Raw genomic sequence first — 18,612 nt, 5'->3', positions numbered from 1 at the left:
TTCATACAATGTATCAGGATGTGGGGACCATTGTAACTGTGATGAAAACCACACCTGCCAAGAATGAGGCATATTAATTTTGTCACATGGAACATTAACTTTAAACTCTTACTGGACTGAAAACATGGCTGCACCTGCATTCTAACAGGACAGTGGCTGGAAACATTTGCATTCTAAGAGACAGTTGCCTGGATAAGACAATGGAACTGCTCCCTGATTCAATTAATTAAATGGATTTTGATCACCAGACATTGAACGTGTGAAAGTCAGCAATTCAACCCCTACTGAGGATGTCTACTAAGACTGAAAGAATCCACAAAACCTCGCCGGGCAGCTTGTTAAAAAAAAATTGGGCTTGTCACATGACTAACCTGCTGGCCCAGGTTTGGTTTGAATTCCTCCACACAGAAAAAGACAAATTGTAACTGAACTTGAAGAGAGAGCATCTCTCCCTGTCTCTCTCTCTCCCCCTCTCTCACAAAAAGAAAAGACTGCAACTGGATTTCAAGATAACAGAAAACCATAGAAACAGGTTTGAAAATGTGTACTGGGCCAAAACGAGATGGCAAGATTGAACTGCAAAGACTTTACATCAAACTCAAAAGACAGTAAATGAACTCCAGCTATTGCTTCAAACCTTTCCCCTGATTCTTTCCCCTTTTCTGTCTCTATCTGCATGTGTGTTTATCACGTATGAATATTAACATGTTTGTGTTGCACATTTTTAGTAGTTTTAACCAAATTAGAGTTTTAAGGTGAAAAAACTTACACTTTTCTTGTTTAAATCTAAGAAAACCTGTCTGGTTGATTTCTTTGCCATTAGAATTGGAGAGCAGTGAACAAGGAATCACTGAGGGAAAGCTAAAAACACAGTGTTTTAAAAATGAAACCATTACAGTCAAACCAAGAAAAGGCTGAGAGGGAACCCCTGGACCCCATTCTCACCTGGTCATAACAGTTACATAATGGCAGCTGAATGTGGTCCATTTTGATAAATAGATGTTATTTCACACCTGATATTTTGGCCTTGGCTTCAGAGTCGGTCTGACTGCAAACGCCTTTGCTAGCCCAACTTTTGATGTGTAACAGCCCTGACAACCAATTTTATCTGCAGCGCCTGTGGAAGAGTCTGTCACTCTAGAATTGGCCTTCATAGCCACTCCAGGTGCTGCTCCACAAACCACTGACCACCTCTAGGCGCTTATTCGTTCTCTCTCGAGACAAGGAGGCCAAAGAAGGAGAAGAAGTAAAATCTGTAAAACTGAGGCTGTGTGTTTTGATCTGTAATTCCTGGCACAGGAATCGGCAGCATGGAATGGGCTATTTTACATCTCAATGTGCCTCCTCAAGGCAATTCCAGATGTTTATAATCGTCCCATCTTCAACAGACAAACAAGTTGACTGGCAGTACGGGAGGAGATCACCTGACCTCTCCCTCCATGTTGCTAGGTAGCAAAGTGTCCATTTTCTTGTAGTTTAGTTACAGAGTTTACTTCTTTTTTTCATAATTCCTCCAGTTCATTTCATATTTCATCATTGTTCCCTCCATGACTGTGACATCAGTCTTGTGGGCAGAGCTAAAACACGAAACAAAAGAGATGGCTTATATGAACATCTACCTCAGGAAGCATAAACATGGAAGCTGCTTTAAAAAACAAGTTAAAAATGATTTCTGTGCAATGGGACCCTTTTAATTATTGCCCATGCACCAAATGTATCCAGTTAAAAATTATCAAATAGCATTGAAAAATCTAATAATGCACTGGAAAACATTTAACTGAAAAAATGAAGCAACTGGGTAAATTTAATGCCCCCAGCACAGAACCATGTACAAAGGAAGCATAGAATCGACAGTCAGGGCTAAACTATTGAAGACTTATCTTTGGCCCACACTTCTTTCAACTGAGATTGCCTGCTGAGAGTGTAAAATTGTTGAATTTACCCAAATGTTTTCTAACCATATGCAAATCATTGCTAAAGCCGGTTAATTATGACTATTAGAAAAACCAGCTTGGAGCTGACGTCTCTGTGCCAGGAATTACAGATCAAAACATACAACCTCAGTTTTACAGATTTTACTTCTTCTCCTTCTTTGGCCTCCTTGTCTCGAGAGACAACGGGTAAGCACCTGGAGGTGGTCAGTGGTTTGTGAAGCAGCGCCTGGAGTGGCTATAAAGGCCAATTCTAGAGTGACAGACTCTTCAACAGGCGCTGCAGATAAAATTGGTTGTCAGGGCTGTTACACAGTTGGCTCTCCCCTTGTGCCTCTGTCATTTTTCCTGCCAACTGCTAAGTCTCTTCGACTCGCCACTCTTTAGCCCCGCCTTTATGGCTGTCTGCCAGCTCTGGCAATCACGAGCAACTGACTCCCCCGACTTGTGGTCAATGTCACAGGAGTTCATGTCATGTTTGCAGATGTCTTTAAAGCGGAGACATGGACGGCCGGTGGGTCTGATACCAGTGACGAGCTCGCTGTACAATGCGTCCTTGGGGAGCCTGCCAACTTCCTTGTGGCTCACATGGCCAAGCCATCTCAAGCACCACTGGCTCAGTAGGGTGTATATGCTGGGGATGTTGGCCGCCTCGAGGACCTCTGCGTTGGAGATACGGTCCTGCCACCTGATGCCAAGGATTCTCCGGAGGCAGCGCAGATGGAATGAGTTGAGACGTCGATCTTGGCTGACATACGTTGTCCAGGCTTCATTGCCGTAGAGCAAGGTACTGAGGACACAGGCTTGAAACACTTGGACTTTTGTGTTCCGTGTCAGTGCGCCATTTTCCCACACCCTCTTGGCCAGTCTGGACATAGCAGCAGACGCCTTTCCCATGCACTTGTTGATTTCTGCATCAAGAGACAGGTTACTGGTGATAGTTGAGCCTAGGTAGGTGAACTCTTGAACCACTTCTAGAGCGTGGTCGCCGATATTGATGGATGGAGCATTTCTGATGTCCTGTCCCATGATGTTTGTTTTCTTGAGGCTGATGGTTAGGCCAAATTCGTTGCAGGCAGCCGCAATCCTGTCGATGAGTCTCTGCAGACACTCTTCTGTGTGGGATGTTAATGCAGCAATGTCAGCAAAGAGGAGTTCCCTGATGAGAACTTTCCGTACTTTGGTCTTCGCTCTAAGACGGGCAAGGTTGAACAACCTGCCATCTGATCTTGTGTGGAGGAAAATTCATTCTTCTGAAGACTTGAACACATGTGAGAGCATCAGTGAGAAGATCCCAAACAGTGTAGGTGCGAGAACACAGCTCTGTTTCACGCCACTCAGGGTAGGAAAGGGGTCTGATGAGACCCTATGCTGAATTATGCCTTTCATATTGTCATGGAATGAGGTGATGATACTTAGTAGCTTTGATGGACATCCAATCTTTGCTAGTAGTCTGAAGAGACCACGTCTGCTGACGAGGTCAAAGGCTTTGGTGAGATCTATGAAAGCAACGTAGAGGGGCATCTGTTGTTCGTGGCATTTCTCCTGTAGCTGGTGAAGGGAGAACAGCATGTCAATGGTGGATCTCTCTGCTCGAAAGCTGCACTGTGCCTCAGGGTAGACATGCTCAGCCAGCTTCTGGAGTCTGTTTAAAACGACACGAGCGAAGACTTTCCCCACTATGCTGAGCAGGGAGATGCCATGGTAGTTGCTGTAGTCACTGTGGTCACCCTTGTTCTTATAGGGGGTGATGATATTGGCATTGCGCATGTCCTGTGATACTGCTCCCTCATCCCAGCACAGACAAAGCAGTTCATGGAGTGCTGAGAGTATAGCAGGCTTGGCACGCTTGATTACTTCAGGGGTAATGCCGTCCTTTCCAGGGGCTTTTTCACTGGCTAGAGAATCAATGGCATCACTGAGTTCCGATTTTGTTGGCTGTTCATCCAGCTCATCCATGACTGGCAGAGACTGTGCTGCATTGAGGGCAGTATCAGTGACAACATTTTCCCTGGAGTACAGTTCGAGGTAATGCTCCACCCAGTGGTCCATCTGCTTGCATTGGTCAGTGATTGCTTCCCCTGATTTAGACTTGAGGGGGGCGATCGTCTTGATGATTGGCTCAAAAGCTCTCTTAATGCCATCATACATTTCTCTGATGTTTCTGGAGTCGGAGGCCAGCTGAATATGACTGCATAGGTGTTGCCAGTAGTGCAGGAGTGTTCTGAAGGGCTTTTTCAAGTGAGTTTAGAAACTTATGTAACAGCTGTGGATAAGAAATTCTGCTAGGGTTGATGCACGGGGGCCCTTCTGCTCGGAGTGATGTAGCTTCTCAGGTTTGAGTCTAACTTTGCTGCACACCAGGGAGTGGTTGGTGTCGCAGTCTGCACCGTGGAAGCTGCGTGTGATTTGAACATTGTTTAAAAAGGCTCGCCTTGTGACGATGAGGTCCAGCTGGTGCCAACGACGTGATCTTGGGTGTCTCCATGAAACCTGGTGACAGGGTTTATTATGAAAGAACGAGTTGGTGATGCAGAGGTTGTGATAGGTACACAACTCCAACAGTCTCTGTCCATTCTCATTCATCCTTCCAATGCCATAGTGCCCAAGGCAGGAGGGCCATGAGTCATGGTCGGCCCCAATCCTGGCATTAAAGTCCCCCAGCAGGAACAAATGTTCGGTATTAGGAATGCTACTAATGATATTATGGAGTTCCTCATAGAACTGTTCTTTATCATCAGGTGCGGAGCAGAGTGTTGGAGCATAGATGCTGAGTAGGTGTACTGGAGCAGAGGCGGTGAGCAGTCTGATGGACAGAATGCGTTCCGAGCCATTTGAAGGTGGCTCTATCATGTTTAGCAAAGAGTTTCTGATGGCAAAGCCCACTCCATGCTGTCTTGGTTCTTCAGGATCCCTACCCTGCCAGTAGAAGGTGTAGTCTTGCTCTCTTAGAGATCCGATCGCAGGGAGGCATGTCTCCTGCAGTGCTGCAATGTCCACATTGAGTCTACTGAGCTCATTGTTAATGATGGAGGTCTTCCAAGAGTCATTGATTTGTGTAAGGTCTTCCGACAGGCCAGGACACATAGTTCTGACGTTCCAGCTTGCAAAATGAAGGGCTGGTACCTTCTTTCCATTTTTTGTCGTGCTATTTGGTGTGGTTGTAAAGTCCACTTGTCAGGCAACGATCCTGAGCTCCAAGCACCCAATGAAGCAGTGGACTGTGGCAGGACAGAACCTTTCTGACCGGGGCTGCCCGGTTTGAGGCGGGCGGTAGCTGTCCAGAGAGATGCGATGACCTATCCCACCGACAAAGGCAACCTGTGGCGCCCAATCTCTATGCCAATTGAGCTGGACTTATAACCTGTAACTGCTGCTTTCCGTGTTGTTTTGTTCGCTGTGAGACGACTATGGAGTAACCTCTCCACGGCGCATGCCTGGGCGGAATGTATGGAGGTTGTGAGTTGCCCAAGCATTAAAACCCCCCTCTTGGCCTTCCTAGTGGGGTCCAAAGGAGTGCAGAGCACGACGTTTGGCTTTGGTATGGCTGCAGGAACTGCCGGAAACATGCCAAAGGTGACACATGACCGCCTTCGGGGTTCCAAACTGGATTTTCTGTTAGGGTTTACTCCCTTAGCCTTGGTCTCTCCCGAGACGCCCACAAGACAGTGGGGATGTTCGGACCCCTGCTCAGGGATAGCAGCTAACAAATAAACTGTGTGATTTCATGGAGGGAGAGGGAATGGGGGAGGGGGTGCGAGGGGGAGGGGGTGGGGGGGAAGGGCGTGTGAGGGGGGAGGGGGTGCGAGGGGGTAGAGGGTGCGGGGGTGGGAAGGAGGAGGGGGAAGGGGGTGCAAGAGGGGAAGGTGGAGGGGGTGGGGGGGAAGGTGGTGCGGGGGGTGGGTGGGGAGGGGGTTGCGGGGTCAGTGCTATGGCCGGCTGCGATGTGGAGCTTCATCTCCCAGGATCCGATCAAGGATTTTCCGTTTGAGACCAGCAGTGGGGCCGAGGCCTCGCTGGGCCTTTGGCATGTGCTCATCGTCGCCCCAGTCCGGGCACTCCATATGGCCTGGGGACGAAAGCAGGGTGAATCTGCTGTACTCCAAAAGTGAAACCTGCTTGCATGATGCGAGGGTTCGCCCCCAGGTAAACTAGGTTGACATTGGCTTTCCTGCCATCAATGATGGGGTTGGGATGGGGTTTGCAAGCTCATTCCGCCGCTGCCCGGTCAGCCATGTTATCGAGCTGCAACCGATTTTACTACAGGGATTGATACTCACAGACAACACATGCCAATGTGATGCCTAAGGGAATTCTCAAATTACAGTTCCTGAGTTTGTTCACAGAGGGATTAGCCCTGGGTCTTCCCAAACTTCCTTACAGTGGTCTCACTTTTCAACCTCAGCTAAAAGGCCATTGCATCTCCTCCTTGACCTTCACTCTTGGTTTTCGAGCTTACTTATATCAACTCAGCATTCCAGAAGGTGCATCTCATAAATAAAAGCTGTCTTGACATGTAAACATGTTGTCATCAAACAGAAAAATTCTACCTTTCTGAGCTATTTTTACTTCATTTTTTTTAGAATAAATAAACGTGACACCAGGCATATTTACTTTGTTTCTCTGGTTACATCCAAGGTTGCTTCATAATTGGTTGAAACTACCATTTCTATCGTGTACATTATCCCAAGTCATTTTGTTTAGTTGACTTTTTTTACAAAGGTAAATAGATTTTGTTACAAAATAGTTCACTTGCACAGCCCAGCAGAATGATGAGCCATTTAATTGCATTGGAAAGAACAATTCAGGGCAACTTGATACTCTGGACTTTTGAGTTCAATTTGGAATGACTGCTTCATACAGGGCCTTACGTGAAGTGCTTTAGCAAAGACTGAGGCTGACTCCCTTGCAGGGTACTGCTTGTTAATTGTATATTAATTGAGTGTTTAATTGTAGTCAGGCAGTGGGCATTAACTGGGGATTCACTTATCCTCCTATATATAGGAGCAGAAAGAAACAGTTGTTGGGTTTGGAGGTGCATGTTTGTACCATGTGTCTTTGTAAATAAAAGCATACAAGTGTGTAATGATTAAGCTCCAGTTCTATCCTTCACCATCTAGCTATCTATCACTGTTGACAGCTCAGTACAGACAGATGCCTCACTTCGTGACAATACTTCCTTACCATCATATATGCTTCTTATAGCTTGGCCTTGGAACTTACACACAGGCCAAAGTAGCCCCGCTATTGCATGCTGACAAACTCTAAACCATTAAAAGGAGAACTAAATGAGCAGATATATTGTAGGTCGCAATCTTAACCTGTTAGAACTTTGCTGTATCTAGAGAATAGCCTTCACCACTTCTCAGCACAATCCCAAAAAAATGTATTCAAACTGAGGCTGGCATTCAAAATGACCCCAAAGAACCCCAAAAAAAATCAATATCTGAGACACTCACTTCCAATCAATAGCTTTGAAATCCACTGTTGAACTATGTAGAGCTATAGTACTGCACATAGGGATACCAATGACTATATCCCATTACTTAACTGCTTGCATAAATCTAGATCCCTACATAATTCACCAAAACCTTAATCATCATCTGTAAAAAGCAACATTGTAGTTCTGTCAGAAGTGTCGAAGAAAGAAATTCCAAGATCATCTTTTGCAGTGACAAACCATGCCGATAAACAACTTTACTCAATTACCTTTTATAAGAGATAGGTTCAATGAGTTACAAATCTTAGTGCTGGAGCATATATTTAGGTAAAATCCAAGATTTAACCAAATGTTCACAGCTTCCAGCTTTAAGCAAATTGACAAAAGTATAAAGGTAAGTTGCAAGACTTTGTTCAGTTGTTACCTTAGTCACAGGCATCAGAGAGAAACTAATCCATGTAATTAAAACAAAAACAATGTTTATATCTATATAAATATAATAAAATATATTTGCACACATAACATGGCAGTGCAAGGAAGAATTAAGATCAAGGGGAAGTAAGATAGAGAGTAGGGCAGAAGTGAGGGGCGTGTGGAATATGAGAGAGGAATAAAAATAAATACTGATTTCTGAAGTTCCTATGGTTTTACTGTTGAAGTTGCAGCAGACAAGTGGGAGAATCCCTATACAAATTCACGTCCATGACTTAGAGCGTCACAGAGTGGCCCAGAATAGGCCCTTGACTGAGGAAATACAACAGGGCTGCATGTAAATAATACAAAACTGAGATGAAAAGCCATGTAAGTAGCTCAGAGTGTCAAGACACTTGGAACTTAGAGGAGAGCTAAAAAGTGCTCTACAGTGTCACTTAACCTTCCCTCTCCCCAACTGCAACAATCATACAGTAAACCCCTGAACAAGGGGAGAAATCTCTTTAAAAATGTACAGAACAAATCCTGGTGGTCCTTGGGGATCTAGTCTGTTTGATAAATCTCACCAACAGACCTGATATATGTTTGTGGAGGCTGGTACACCTTCACTCACCTCAGCATCACAGCCACCATACAAACATTAGGTCAGAAGTGGGTACTCCTGGCTTAGGGAGCCCCTCACATATCACTGATGAAACCTCTGGGACCAGCAGCAACCTTGGATAACCACTGGAGCTACAGTGGGAGAACAGAAACAACCCCTTGGGATTTCAGGGGTCAGCTTACCTTGTCCAGTTTTCTTTTAATTATTTAAATCAGGTATAATTTAAGTGCAGCTGCAAAATAAGAAATATTGGTCTGAATTTAATGCAGGCAGCGGTGGCTGGAAAGCCAGGGGCAGCCCACCTTGGTCGTTTCTGGGAGCCCCAACCCAATTCTATGCCCAACAGGTAATTAGCTGCCTTCCATTGGGGCTCCCATCCCTTTAAGGACAGAGATTTCACCTCCAAGAGCTGCCAGCCAATCGGAGGGCCAGCAGCTCTTCAGTCCCAGCAGTGCCACCGGGAGCGCTGGCCACTGCTGGGACTGCACCTGGCCCGGAGCAGCATTATGGATGCCATCCTGGAACCCAGGTGACTGGGTTGGGGTTGGCCTCAGAGAGGTGGGAGGCGGGGAGGGTTCGGGATCAGGATCATTGGTGAGGGCCGGAGTGGGGGGAGACATTTCTGCCGGGGCGGCCTTCCATTGGCCAATAGGTGCCCGATAAGGAGGCAACCCCACCACGTGCCCACAGAGAGGCCGACAGCTTTTACTGGATGGTCTCCCTACTTGATGGAGGGCCTCCCCACCACTGGCAAAATGCCAGTAGTGGTGGGAATAGGTCTTTATGCAGCCCTTAATTGGCCATTTCAAGGCCTCAATTGGCCTCTGGACAGCAAGGCTGTCTTCTCTGCTGATAAAATTGCATGGTGTCAGGAAGGCGAAGGACATTCCACTTTCCCTCTCAATTCTACAGTGCCCCCCCCTCCCCCCACACCGCCTCACAACCCATTCCCCTGGGGCACATTTACTTCTGCCCATTAAGTGCAGCAGCTATCCTGAAAAATAAATCGAATGCAAAATTCAAAACATCAGAGCGATGCTTATCAATCCATCAATTTAGACCCCAAGGGCAAAGTGCTAGGAGTACTATTGACTAAACCACTTTCAAACCGAGGAAAGATCATTTATCCCCACTGTTATTAAATCTTCCCGTCAAAATGGGCGCTGCATACTTATCGGTTTTAGAAGGTATAATTCTTCAACTGCATTACGAGAAATATTTGATGCATCTCTCAATTTCCAAACAATTGGGCTCAGTCTGTCCCTGTGTTATTTATTCCAACTTTACAAGATATGTTCCAGAATGGTTGTTAATCCATTACTGGTGAAATTCATTGATTTGATTATTCTTCAGACGTGTTGAACATTTTTGATTATTATGCAAACAGTAACCAGAGGCAAGCACCGCAGGCAAGTTTTTGGGTTTTGCATTGGGACCTCAACGTCGGGGTCAAATGGGGGTCACAACCCCAGACTGTAATGAGAGCAGTCACCCAGCAGTGATTTTCTCTGAAATGGCCAATTAGCAGCCAGAGGGCATGCTCTCTGCCCAATTAAGGTTGGTGGGTGGGCTCTCAAAGCTGGAGGGCAAACTGGAGGCCCTCCCAGCACTGAAGGAGATGAAGCCTGCCATTACAGGTAAGGGAGAGAGATGGTGCCTCCATCTTGAGGCGCCCCCTCAGCAAATTTTGAAATTTTTACATTAATAAATGGCCACAGCTGCCGGGCCACCACTGTGAGCAGCCGCAGCTGTGACCAGATAGGCGGGGAGGGCCTCAAAGCCTGCCTGAAGTGCTTACAACCCCCCTCCCGGGTCTGCTGCCACCATGCAGCTGGCCTGTTCTCGACTCCGTGGGAAAATTCCAGTTGGCCTCTTATAATTGGCTTTAATAGCCTTTTACTTACCTTAATTGGCTATCCGCCACTTTTGGTCGGGTAGCCTTTCCGGCCCCGATCTTGCCTCTGGGAAAATGGCCCGGGGATGGGAAAGTGCTGGGAAAATGGCATGCCGTTTAGTGGCACAAAATTATGCACCTGCCCGCCTCCATTCTTGCCCCCATATGAAGACGAAAATTCTGCCCCACCTTAAAACAACTATGACTTACACACTGTTCCTGTTCTATTTTCACAAATTATTAATTTACTTTGTTAAACTTAGAAAGCTGAATTAGTTCTGTGCTCTAAGAACACAAAATAAATTAGGTGTTTATGGAGCAGCAGCGTGCATAGAATTACATAGAATTTTACAGCATGGCAACATGCCATTCAGCCTAATAGGTCAATGCTGATGTTTATGCTTCATGTGAGCCTCCTTCCACACAATCAAGATGTCCTTATGTGTACTTCCTTGTGTACTTACCTACCTACCCTTTAAATGCATCTGTTTTAGCACCTCAACCATTGCATGTTGCAGTAAACTTCACATTCTCACTGCTCTCTGAGTAGTTGAGTGTCTGTGTGGTCCAAACAAGGTTCTTTATAAATTGAACATAACCTCTCTGCTTTTTAATTCTATTCTTCTAGAAATTAATCCCAGTGCTTTGTTTTTACTTTTTATGGCCTTGTTTACCTGCACAGTTGCTTTTAACGATTTGTGAATCTGCACCCCAGACCACTTACAGCCTCTATCAATTTAGACTCTTGCTTTCCAAGGAGTAGCTGGCAGCCTTATTCCTCCTACCAAAATGCACCAGCTCATCCTTATCTATGTTGAAATTAATTTTCCATTTACAAGTTTGCTAATGTTTTCCTGCATATTGTTGCAGTCTTGTTCAGTATTAACCCTCAATTTTGTGTCACTCACAAATTTTGGTATTGCACTTCCGATTCCCAAGACAAAATTATTTATGTAAATAGTGAACAAGAATGGACCCAGCACTGACTCCTGAGGAATGCATTTTTGCACCTTCACCAGTCTCAGTAACTATCTTTAACCCGTACTCTATTTTCTGATTTGTACACAGTTTAATATTCATTGTGCTACTTGTCCGCTTGATTCCACCTGCTCTGACCTTAGTCATGAATCTACTATGTGGTACCTTATTGAAGGCCTTTTGAAAGTCCATATAAATTACTTGCACTGCATTACCCTTGTCTACTCTTTTTGTTGTTGTTAGGCAAGTGCTCTGCAATGTCATCCAACTTTCCCCCTCCAGCACCCCAGCAACTATCCTATAAGTCTCCCGAGTAAGGGGAATAATCTCCTGAGAGAGATAGAACAATTCCATGGAACGATAGACCAATTAGCTTAACATCAGTGGTAGGAAAGATAATGGGATATTTACTCAAAGGTATCATAGAAAAACATCGAGAAACCAAAAATATAATAAAGAATATTCAGTAGGAATTTCAAAAGGGAATGTCATACTTAAAAAACTTTATTAAATTCTTTGAAAAAGTACACAGTCAAACTCCTCCCATTATTAAAGGTCTGTTTAAGAAACTTCTAAAGATAGATGAATCCTAGAAACTAATTTGAAAAATAATCAGATACAAGCCATATAAAAGGATAACAACAAATAACATGCATTTATGCAACATCTTTAACTTGGTAAAACATCCCAAGGCGTTTCACAGGAGAGTTAGCAAATAAAATTTGACACCAGCCATATAAGGAGATCTTGGGTTAGGTGACCTAAAGCTTAGTCAAAGAGGTAAGTTTTAAGGAGCATCATGAAAAAGGAGAAAGTGATAGAGAGACAGAAGTGTTCAGGGATGGAATTCAAAAGCTTAGGACCTAGGCAGTTGAAGGTATGGCAGGAAATGGCAGAACAATTAAAATCAGGGATGAGCAGGAGGCCAAAATTGGAGAAGTGCAGAGGTCTTGGAGGATTGTAGGGCTATGGAAGTTACAAAAATAGGGAAAGGTGAGGCCATGCAGCGATTTGAAAATGTGGAATAGAATTTTTAAATTAAATATTGTTGGACCGGGAGTCAATGTAAGTCAGGAATGTACAAGGAAACACCAGAGAAATGAGATTATTATAGCTAGCTCTAGGTGAATAGTAAGCTCAGTGCTCTAATTTTCAAGATTCCATTATATGATTCTAATTTCTCATGGAATTGTCTAAATAAAGCCCCCATTAGACATCGGGTGCAGCAGATCTGTGGCAGACTAGAAGCCATAGGGTTGGGTTACAGAGAGCTGATGCAAATATTTCTCTGGTTCACACTGAAGCACAACATGTGCAGAGCAGGGTACCTGAACCAAGCCCATGACTGCACCCTCATCCGAGATGATTTCCCAGGGTCAAAGTTTGCACTATTCTGGCAAGCTCGCAGCAGTATTTCCAACACAGTGGCGCAGTGGTTAGCACTGCAGCCTCACAGCTCCAGCGACCCGGGTTCAATTCTGGGTACTGCCTGTGTGGAGTTTGCAAGTTCTCCCTGTGTCTGCGTGGGTTTCCTCCGGGTGCTCCGGTTTCCTCCCACATGCCAAAGACTTGCAGGTTGATAGGTAAATTGGCCATTAGCAATTGCCCCTAGTATAGGTAGCTGGGAGGGAAATATAGGGACAGGTGGGGATGTGGTAGGAATATGGAATTAGTGTAGGATTAGTATAAAATGGGTGGTTGATGGTCGGCACAGACTCGGTGGGCCGAAGGGCAGTGCTGTATCTCTAAACTAAACTAAACCACCAAATGGGCTGCAAGTTGGCTCTTTCAAGTTTAACCCCTCTCCCCTGCTGCCTTGGCAATTTTGGATGCCAGTAACACAGCCACCATTCCTAGCCTGTAAATTATGGGATTTATGTCATATAACATAGTCCCTTTTATCTAGATAGATGTATTGTAAACCCAATGTCCCTTCCAGTGGAAAATGTGAAAGTGGCAACGATGGCTCATCCTGGATCCTTGAATTTCCTGTTCCCTCTCCACAAGCATTCAACGTAATCCTCAATATTAAAAATATATATACATACATATATACATATACACACATATTTACACATGATCATCGTGTCAGATCATGGATATATAGATCAAAGGTTAATGCCTTATGAATGTTTCAAAACATAGTCGTACAAAGTATTGACTGGGGAAGGCAGCTTTTAATCAAGTCATTTCTACTAACTATTTGGGAGGGTCCCCAGACAAATATGTTTCTTCTAATTGAAGAAGGTTACAAAGAACAGGTGGAGTTCTGAATTAACTAACTGTATATTATCAAGTGCAATGCATGCATTTTATTGAAGAAATGTAAAAAAAATCTCCTCTCTTGGTAGAATAAACCATTATTTATATTCTAAAAACATACACAAGGTATAATTTTCTTCATCAAATAGTCAAATTTTGTGAAAATTATGCAAATCTATTTGATATGCCTTCTACTAATAAATTTTTCAAACAATGGTTAAGAATTATACAAATGCTCAGAAATGATTTGGTTTAAAATTTTGAAAATGTCAGCAAGTAATTATCTTATTATTAACTGACAGTGCCATGAACATAAACTATACATTTATTACAGTAATTAAGTACCAACAATTAAAGAATTAGAATGTATACCCATGCTTTATTTAAAGTACCAATAAGTTATATACTACAGGCCAAATCTACAGTAATGGAGGTATGCAGAGGTACAAAAGCAGAAGAAAAATGTTTTAGCCATGTACGTACCATGAGCGTCAAAGAAATCGTCTAGAAAAAGAAGCAGCGTGCAGAGTTCAATTAGATATTAATGAACAGACAGCAATGAGGTCATAAATGAACTAAGTATGCTAAATTTTCTGCACTTCCAACAGAGCACAGCAGTTGCAAGTAAAAGGAAATATATAATTATGAAAAAATAAAAAGGTGTTTGGTTTGAACTATAAATCCAAAGTTTTAACACTGCAGATCAGAACTCAATGATTTGTATGCAGAGATACATATTCAATCTATGATTTTTTTTAAAGCTATAAAGTGAATATTAATCTTTGATATGATTTTCCTTTGTTTTAATTCTATTATCCACACACAACAGATTATTCTATCATTCAAAAAAGAATTCCACAAGATATTGTTTGAATAGAGTTAAAGTTTTGAGCTGAAATCTTGCAGCACCCTTAAAGCTTCTTCTACTCTTTCACTGCACAGGTGCTTCTGCTCTTTATTTAAAAATATGTAACTAGTCCAACACATGACAAGGCAAGGTGTGGAATAAATTAGCCAGTGCATCTCTTTTGTATTTAAATTTATTGCATTGCCTTGAAAACAGTTGAGAAAAGGTATAAATGCAGGACTGTTGTCATCTGAAACAAGTTCCATGAAGTCTGTGGATTAGCACTGAACAACACAAATACTTACATACTGTATCTGTGGAAGGTACACAACATCCGCAATACTAACTGTGATTTCAACTGAAGCCATAGCATTAACTAATCGACAACTTGTGCCAGGGCCTTAACCAGTACTCAAAAAATGGTACCACTTGTAGCTTCCTTTCTGGAGGTCAGTAGGGCATCAAGATCTTCACCCCAAATGACAGAGACAAGGTGGCACTAAATAGTGTGAAGGCTGCACTTTAATGTCTTTGAATTCCCAACCTCTCCAACGTGAGCAAGATGAGGTTAATCATCCCATGAGCAATTCTAATATCCTACTCTCAGCCACATGAAATAGCACAAGTTTGTTAGCAATCCATTTGGTTTAGCCTGATCATGTTGAGTTATGATGGCCTAGATCCCTATCTGACCTGGAGTGATGACATTCTTGGTTTTAGTTAAAGAAGGCTTCAAGAACTCACTTAACATGGAAAGCTTAGGGGATTACAGGGAAAGAACAAATGACACCATCTCAATATTGATGATCAATTCACAAGGTTCTTCAAGACAATTGTGCATATCACGCATGTTCCTGAAAGTTGTGTCAAAAGGAAAATACTAGCAACTTCTTATGGCAGTCTGGTAAGTAATATCATTGGTAATAAAATCTGCTGACACGGTATGTAAAACCTGTGTACTAACATTAGTTCAAACATACTGGAGGTAATCAAGACCATAACTCACAAAAAGGAATGATGTCAACTGGAGCTGGCAAAATGGATATAGAACTGGCTCAGTCATAGAAGACAGAGGGTAGCAGTGGGGAAGGGTGCTTTTCTGAATGGAGGGCGGTGACTAGTGGTATTCCGCAGGGATCAGTGCTGGGACCTTTGCTGTTTGTAGTATATATAAATGATTTGGAGGAAAATGTAGCTGGTCTGATAAGTAAGTTTGCGGACGACACAAAGGTTGGGGGAGTTGCTGATAGTGATGAGAATTGTCAGAGGATACCGCAGGATATAGATCGGTTGGAGACTTGGGTGGAGAAATGGCAGATGGAGTTTAATCCGGACAAATATGAGGTAATGCATTTTGGAAGGTCTAATGCAGGTGGGAAGTATACAGTAAATGGCAGAACCCTTAGGAGTATTGACAGGCAGAGAGATCTGGGCGTACAGGTCCACAGGTCACTGAAAGTGGTAACGCAGATGGATAAGGTAGTCAAGAAGGCATACGGCATGCTTGCCTTCATCGGTCGGGGCATAGAGTATAAAAATTGTCATGTCATGATGCAGCTGTACAGAACTTTAGTTAGGCCACACTTAGAATATTGCATGCAATTCTGGTCGCCACACTACCAGAAGGACGTGGAGGCTTTGGAGAGGGTACAGAAGAGGTTTACCAGGATGTTGCCTGGTCTGGAGGGCATTAGCTATGAGGAGAGGTTGGATAAACTTGGATTGTTTTCACTGGAACGACGGAGGTGGAGGGGCGACATGATAGAGGTTTACAAAGTTATGAGCGGCATGGACAGAGTGGATAGTCAGAAGCTTTTTCCCAGTGTACAAGAGTCAGTTACTAGGGGACATAGGTTTAAGGTGAGAGGGGCAAAGTTTAGAGGGGATGTGCGAGGCAAGTTCTTTACACAGAGGGTGGTGAGTGCGTGGAACTTGTTGCCGGGGGAGGTGGTGGAAGCAGGTACCATAGAGACGTTTAAGAGGCATCTTGACAAATACATGAATAGGATGGGAATAGAGGGATACGGACCCCGGAGGTGCAGAAGGTTTTAGTTTAGACAGGCATCAAGATCGGCGCAGGCTTGGAGGGCTGAATGGCCTGTTCCTGTGCTGTACTGTTCTTTGTTCTCTTTGTTCTTTGGAGCCGACTTAAAACAAGGCAAAATTAACTGATGCCTCAGATAAGAATATAATATAGTAAGAAACCATGGGAAAAAATAAAGGGAATGGAGATGGCACATTTTCTCAAAATCAAAATGGCAAGTTGTAAACCCAGAAATTCCTTCCCAAAGGTACATACCCAAAATTTCAAAAGAACAAAAAGGAAAAAGAACAATAACTAATAACCGAGCGCAGAATTTCTACTGCACAGGAAGTGGAGGAAATCATCAAAGCTTAGTGTTTAACTATAAAAGGGTCAATGCCCTGTAGTCTTTGCTCATTTATAGTGACTATAATCCACTGCTTGTAAAACATTAAAAGCATGAGAAAGAATTGTAATTAAAGTCTTCATCTGTATTTTGGAGTATAATTCTGCTACTAAATTATCACTGGTTTATATTCAGAGATTAACAAGAGGAACTTTTTTTTTCAAAATAGTTTATGTGAAAAATATCCAAGTAAATGAAATCTAATGTCAACTCCATTCTGGTGAATACTTAAATGAATAATTCTATTAATTGAAATCAAAATTTCTATCTGCAATCAGCAGATCCTTGCTTTAGGTCAGTTCCAGTTGATATCATTCCTTATTGCTGTTTCTTCTTTCACTGAATGCCATTTCTCAAGTTATATCTTTCAACATGTTTGCTGTTCAGATGATACAATCATCTGCTGCATTATGTGTTGCATAATTCTTATTTCAAAAACAAACCAATGCCACAAAGTGAGTAAAATGAGAAATCAATTAATTGAATTAATTGCTTAATAAAATAAAATAAAAATGTTTAAAAATGGGATTCCGAGCAAACTTAAATGCTTGAAGTTAAAGGCATTTAACAGATCTCTAACTTCTCAACAGTCTCATTCTTCCTCCCATTTATGATTAAATCATCTTACCTTCAGGATCCTGGGCTAAACTCAGTGTTGTCAAGGTGACTAATTTGAGTCCTATAGTGAAGAACCATGGCAAAGGAATCATTTTCTTTCAATCTTCACTTGATATAAACCTGAAATTTGAAGAGCAAACCCGCAATTAAAAAGTGTTCAATCAGCAGCCAATAAGAATGCTGCAAACTTATTAAAAAGAGCATAGGAATGAATTATGATCCATATTCCATGAATTGGAATAAGCAGAAAATCACAGGCTATATTTGCATGATTTTGTGCTATGTTCCTTCTGCAACCCCCCAGTCCCCAGTGGGAGGAACAGATTGCGAATCACACTTCCTCAGTGAAGTCACAGAAACCTACCAGGGCTGAATTTTACGAGTGCACCGCCGCTCATGGCTTGAATCCCACGCAGATGCGCCATCCCTGAGCCCTCGCGATATTACGCGCGTGGGCTGATTTAAACAGAGGGGCGGAGTGGCCACCCCGATGATGTAGAGGGGGTGGCTACCGTGTCCCCAGCAATGGCGTCTGGCGCCACCATGCAGGTGCTGGCGCCATTTTTAAAAGGCTTTAGGCCCTCAGAAGGAATTTTAGTTTTGAAAGGTACAGAATTCTTTATTTCTGATTAACAAATAAAAATGATATGGAGCCCTTCCCTAACCCCCCCCCAATGGTCATCTCATTGCCTGATATTGAATAAAATTGCCTTTTTCCCAACCCGAACTTTACCCCCCAACCTTCTAACTTTTGCCCTCAACCCCTTCCCACCATTCCGACATCCAATTAGGAGTGTTCTCCCCACTCCCCAACCCCCCGCCTTGAAAATTTTATTCCTCCCCCCGTCCCCACCAGGTTCTCACCTCAGAACTCCGGATGGAGGCGCGAGCGTCTGCCGTAAAATCGGTGGGGGATGGCTGCCGCCAGCAGGTAAGTTAATTTACATCTATTTAAGGTTAATTTAAATATCTAGATGAAGGGCCCGCCGCCAGGCGGCGAGGGGGCCGCACCAAGGTCCCCCTGCTGACGGTAATATGCGGAGAGCCCTTCCCGATGTCAGGGGTCGAGGCGGGCCTCTTCCCGTACAATTTTACCGGCCGCTCCCACCACGACCTGCAGCATCAAGGGGCTGGTAAAATTCAGCCCTTAATTTTACTGATTAATAATTGTGTTGAA

At 43.5% G+C, this 18,612-nt stretch overlaps 1 protein-coding gene across 1 annotated transcript in view; it reads right to left on the bottom strand.

The window, feature by feature from the left end:
- The window catches only part of pcdh15b (protocadherin-related 15b), an 843,531-nt gene extending 826,004 nt beyond the window's left edge, over positions 1-17,527 (bottom strand). Inside the window, exons 1-2 of the mRNA XM_068053265.1 lie at positions 17,446-17,527; positions 14,025-14,045 (exon numbers count right to left, since the gene is read on the bottom strand). Coding sequence (XP_067909366.1) covers positions 14,025-14,045; positions 17,446-17,527 — 103 coding nt within the window. The remainder of the gene's footprint in view (positions 1-14,024; positions 14,046-17,445) is intronic.
- Positions 17,528-18,612: the final 1,085 nt, after the last annotated feature.

This window comes from Heterodontus francisci, chromosome 20 (genome assembly GCF_036365525.1).
Source record: "Heterodontus francisci isolate sHetFra1 chromosome 20, sHetFra1.hap1, whole genome shotgun sequence".
NCBI lineage: Eukaryota > Metazoa > Chordata > Chondrichthyes > Heterodontiformes > Heterodontidae > Heterodontus > Heterodontus francisci.
The sequence above is the reverse complement of the archived record's forward strand: the minus strand, read 5'-3'. Positions and strand labels throughout refer to the sequence as shown.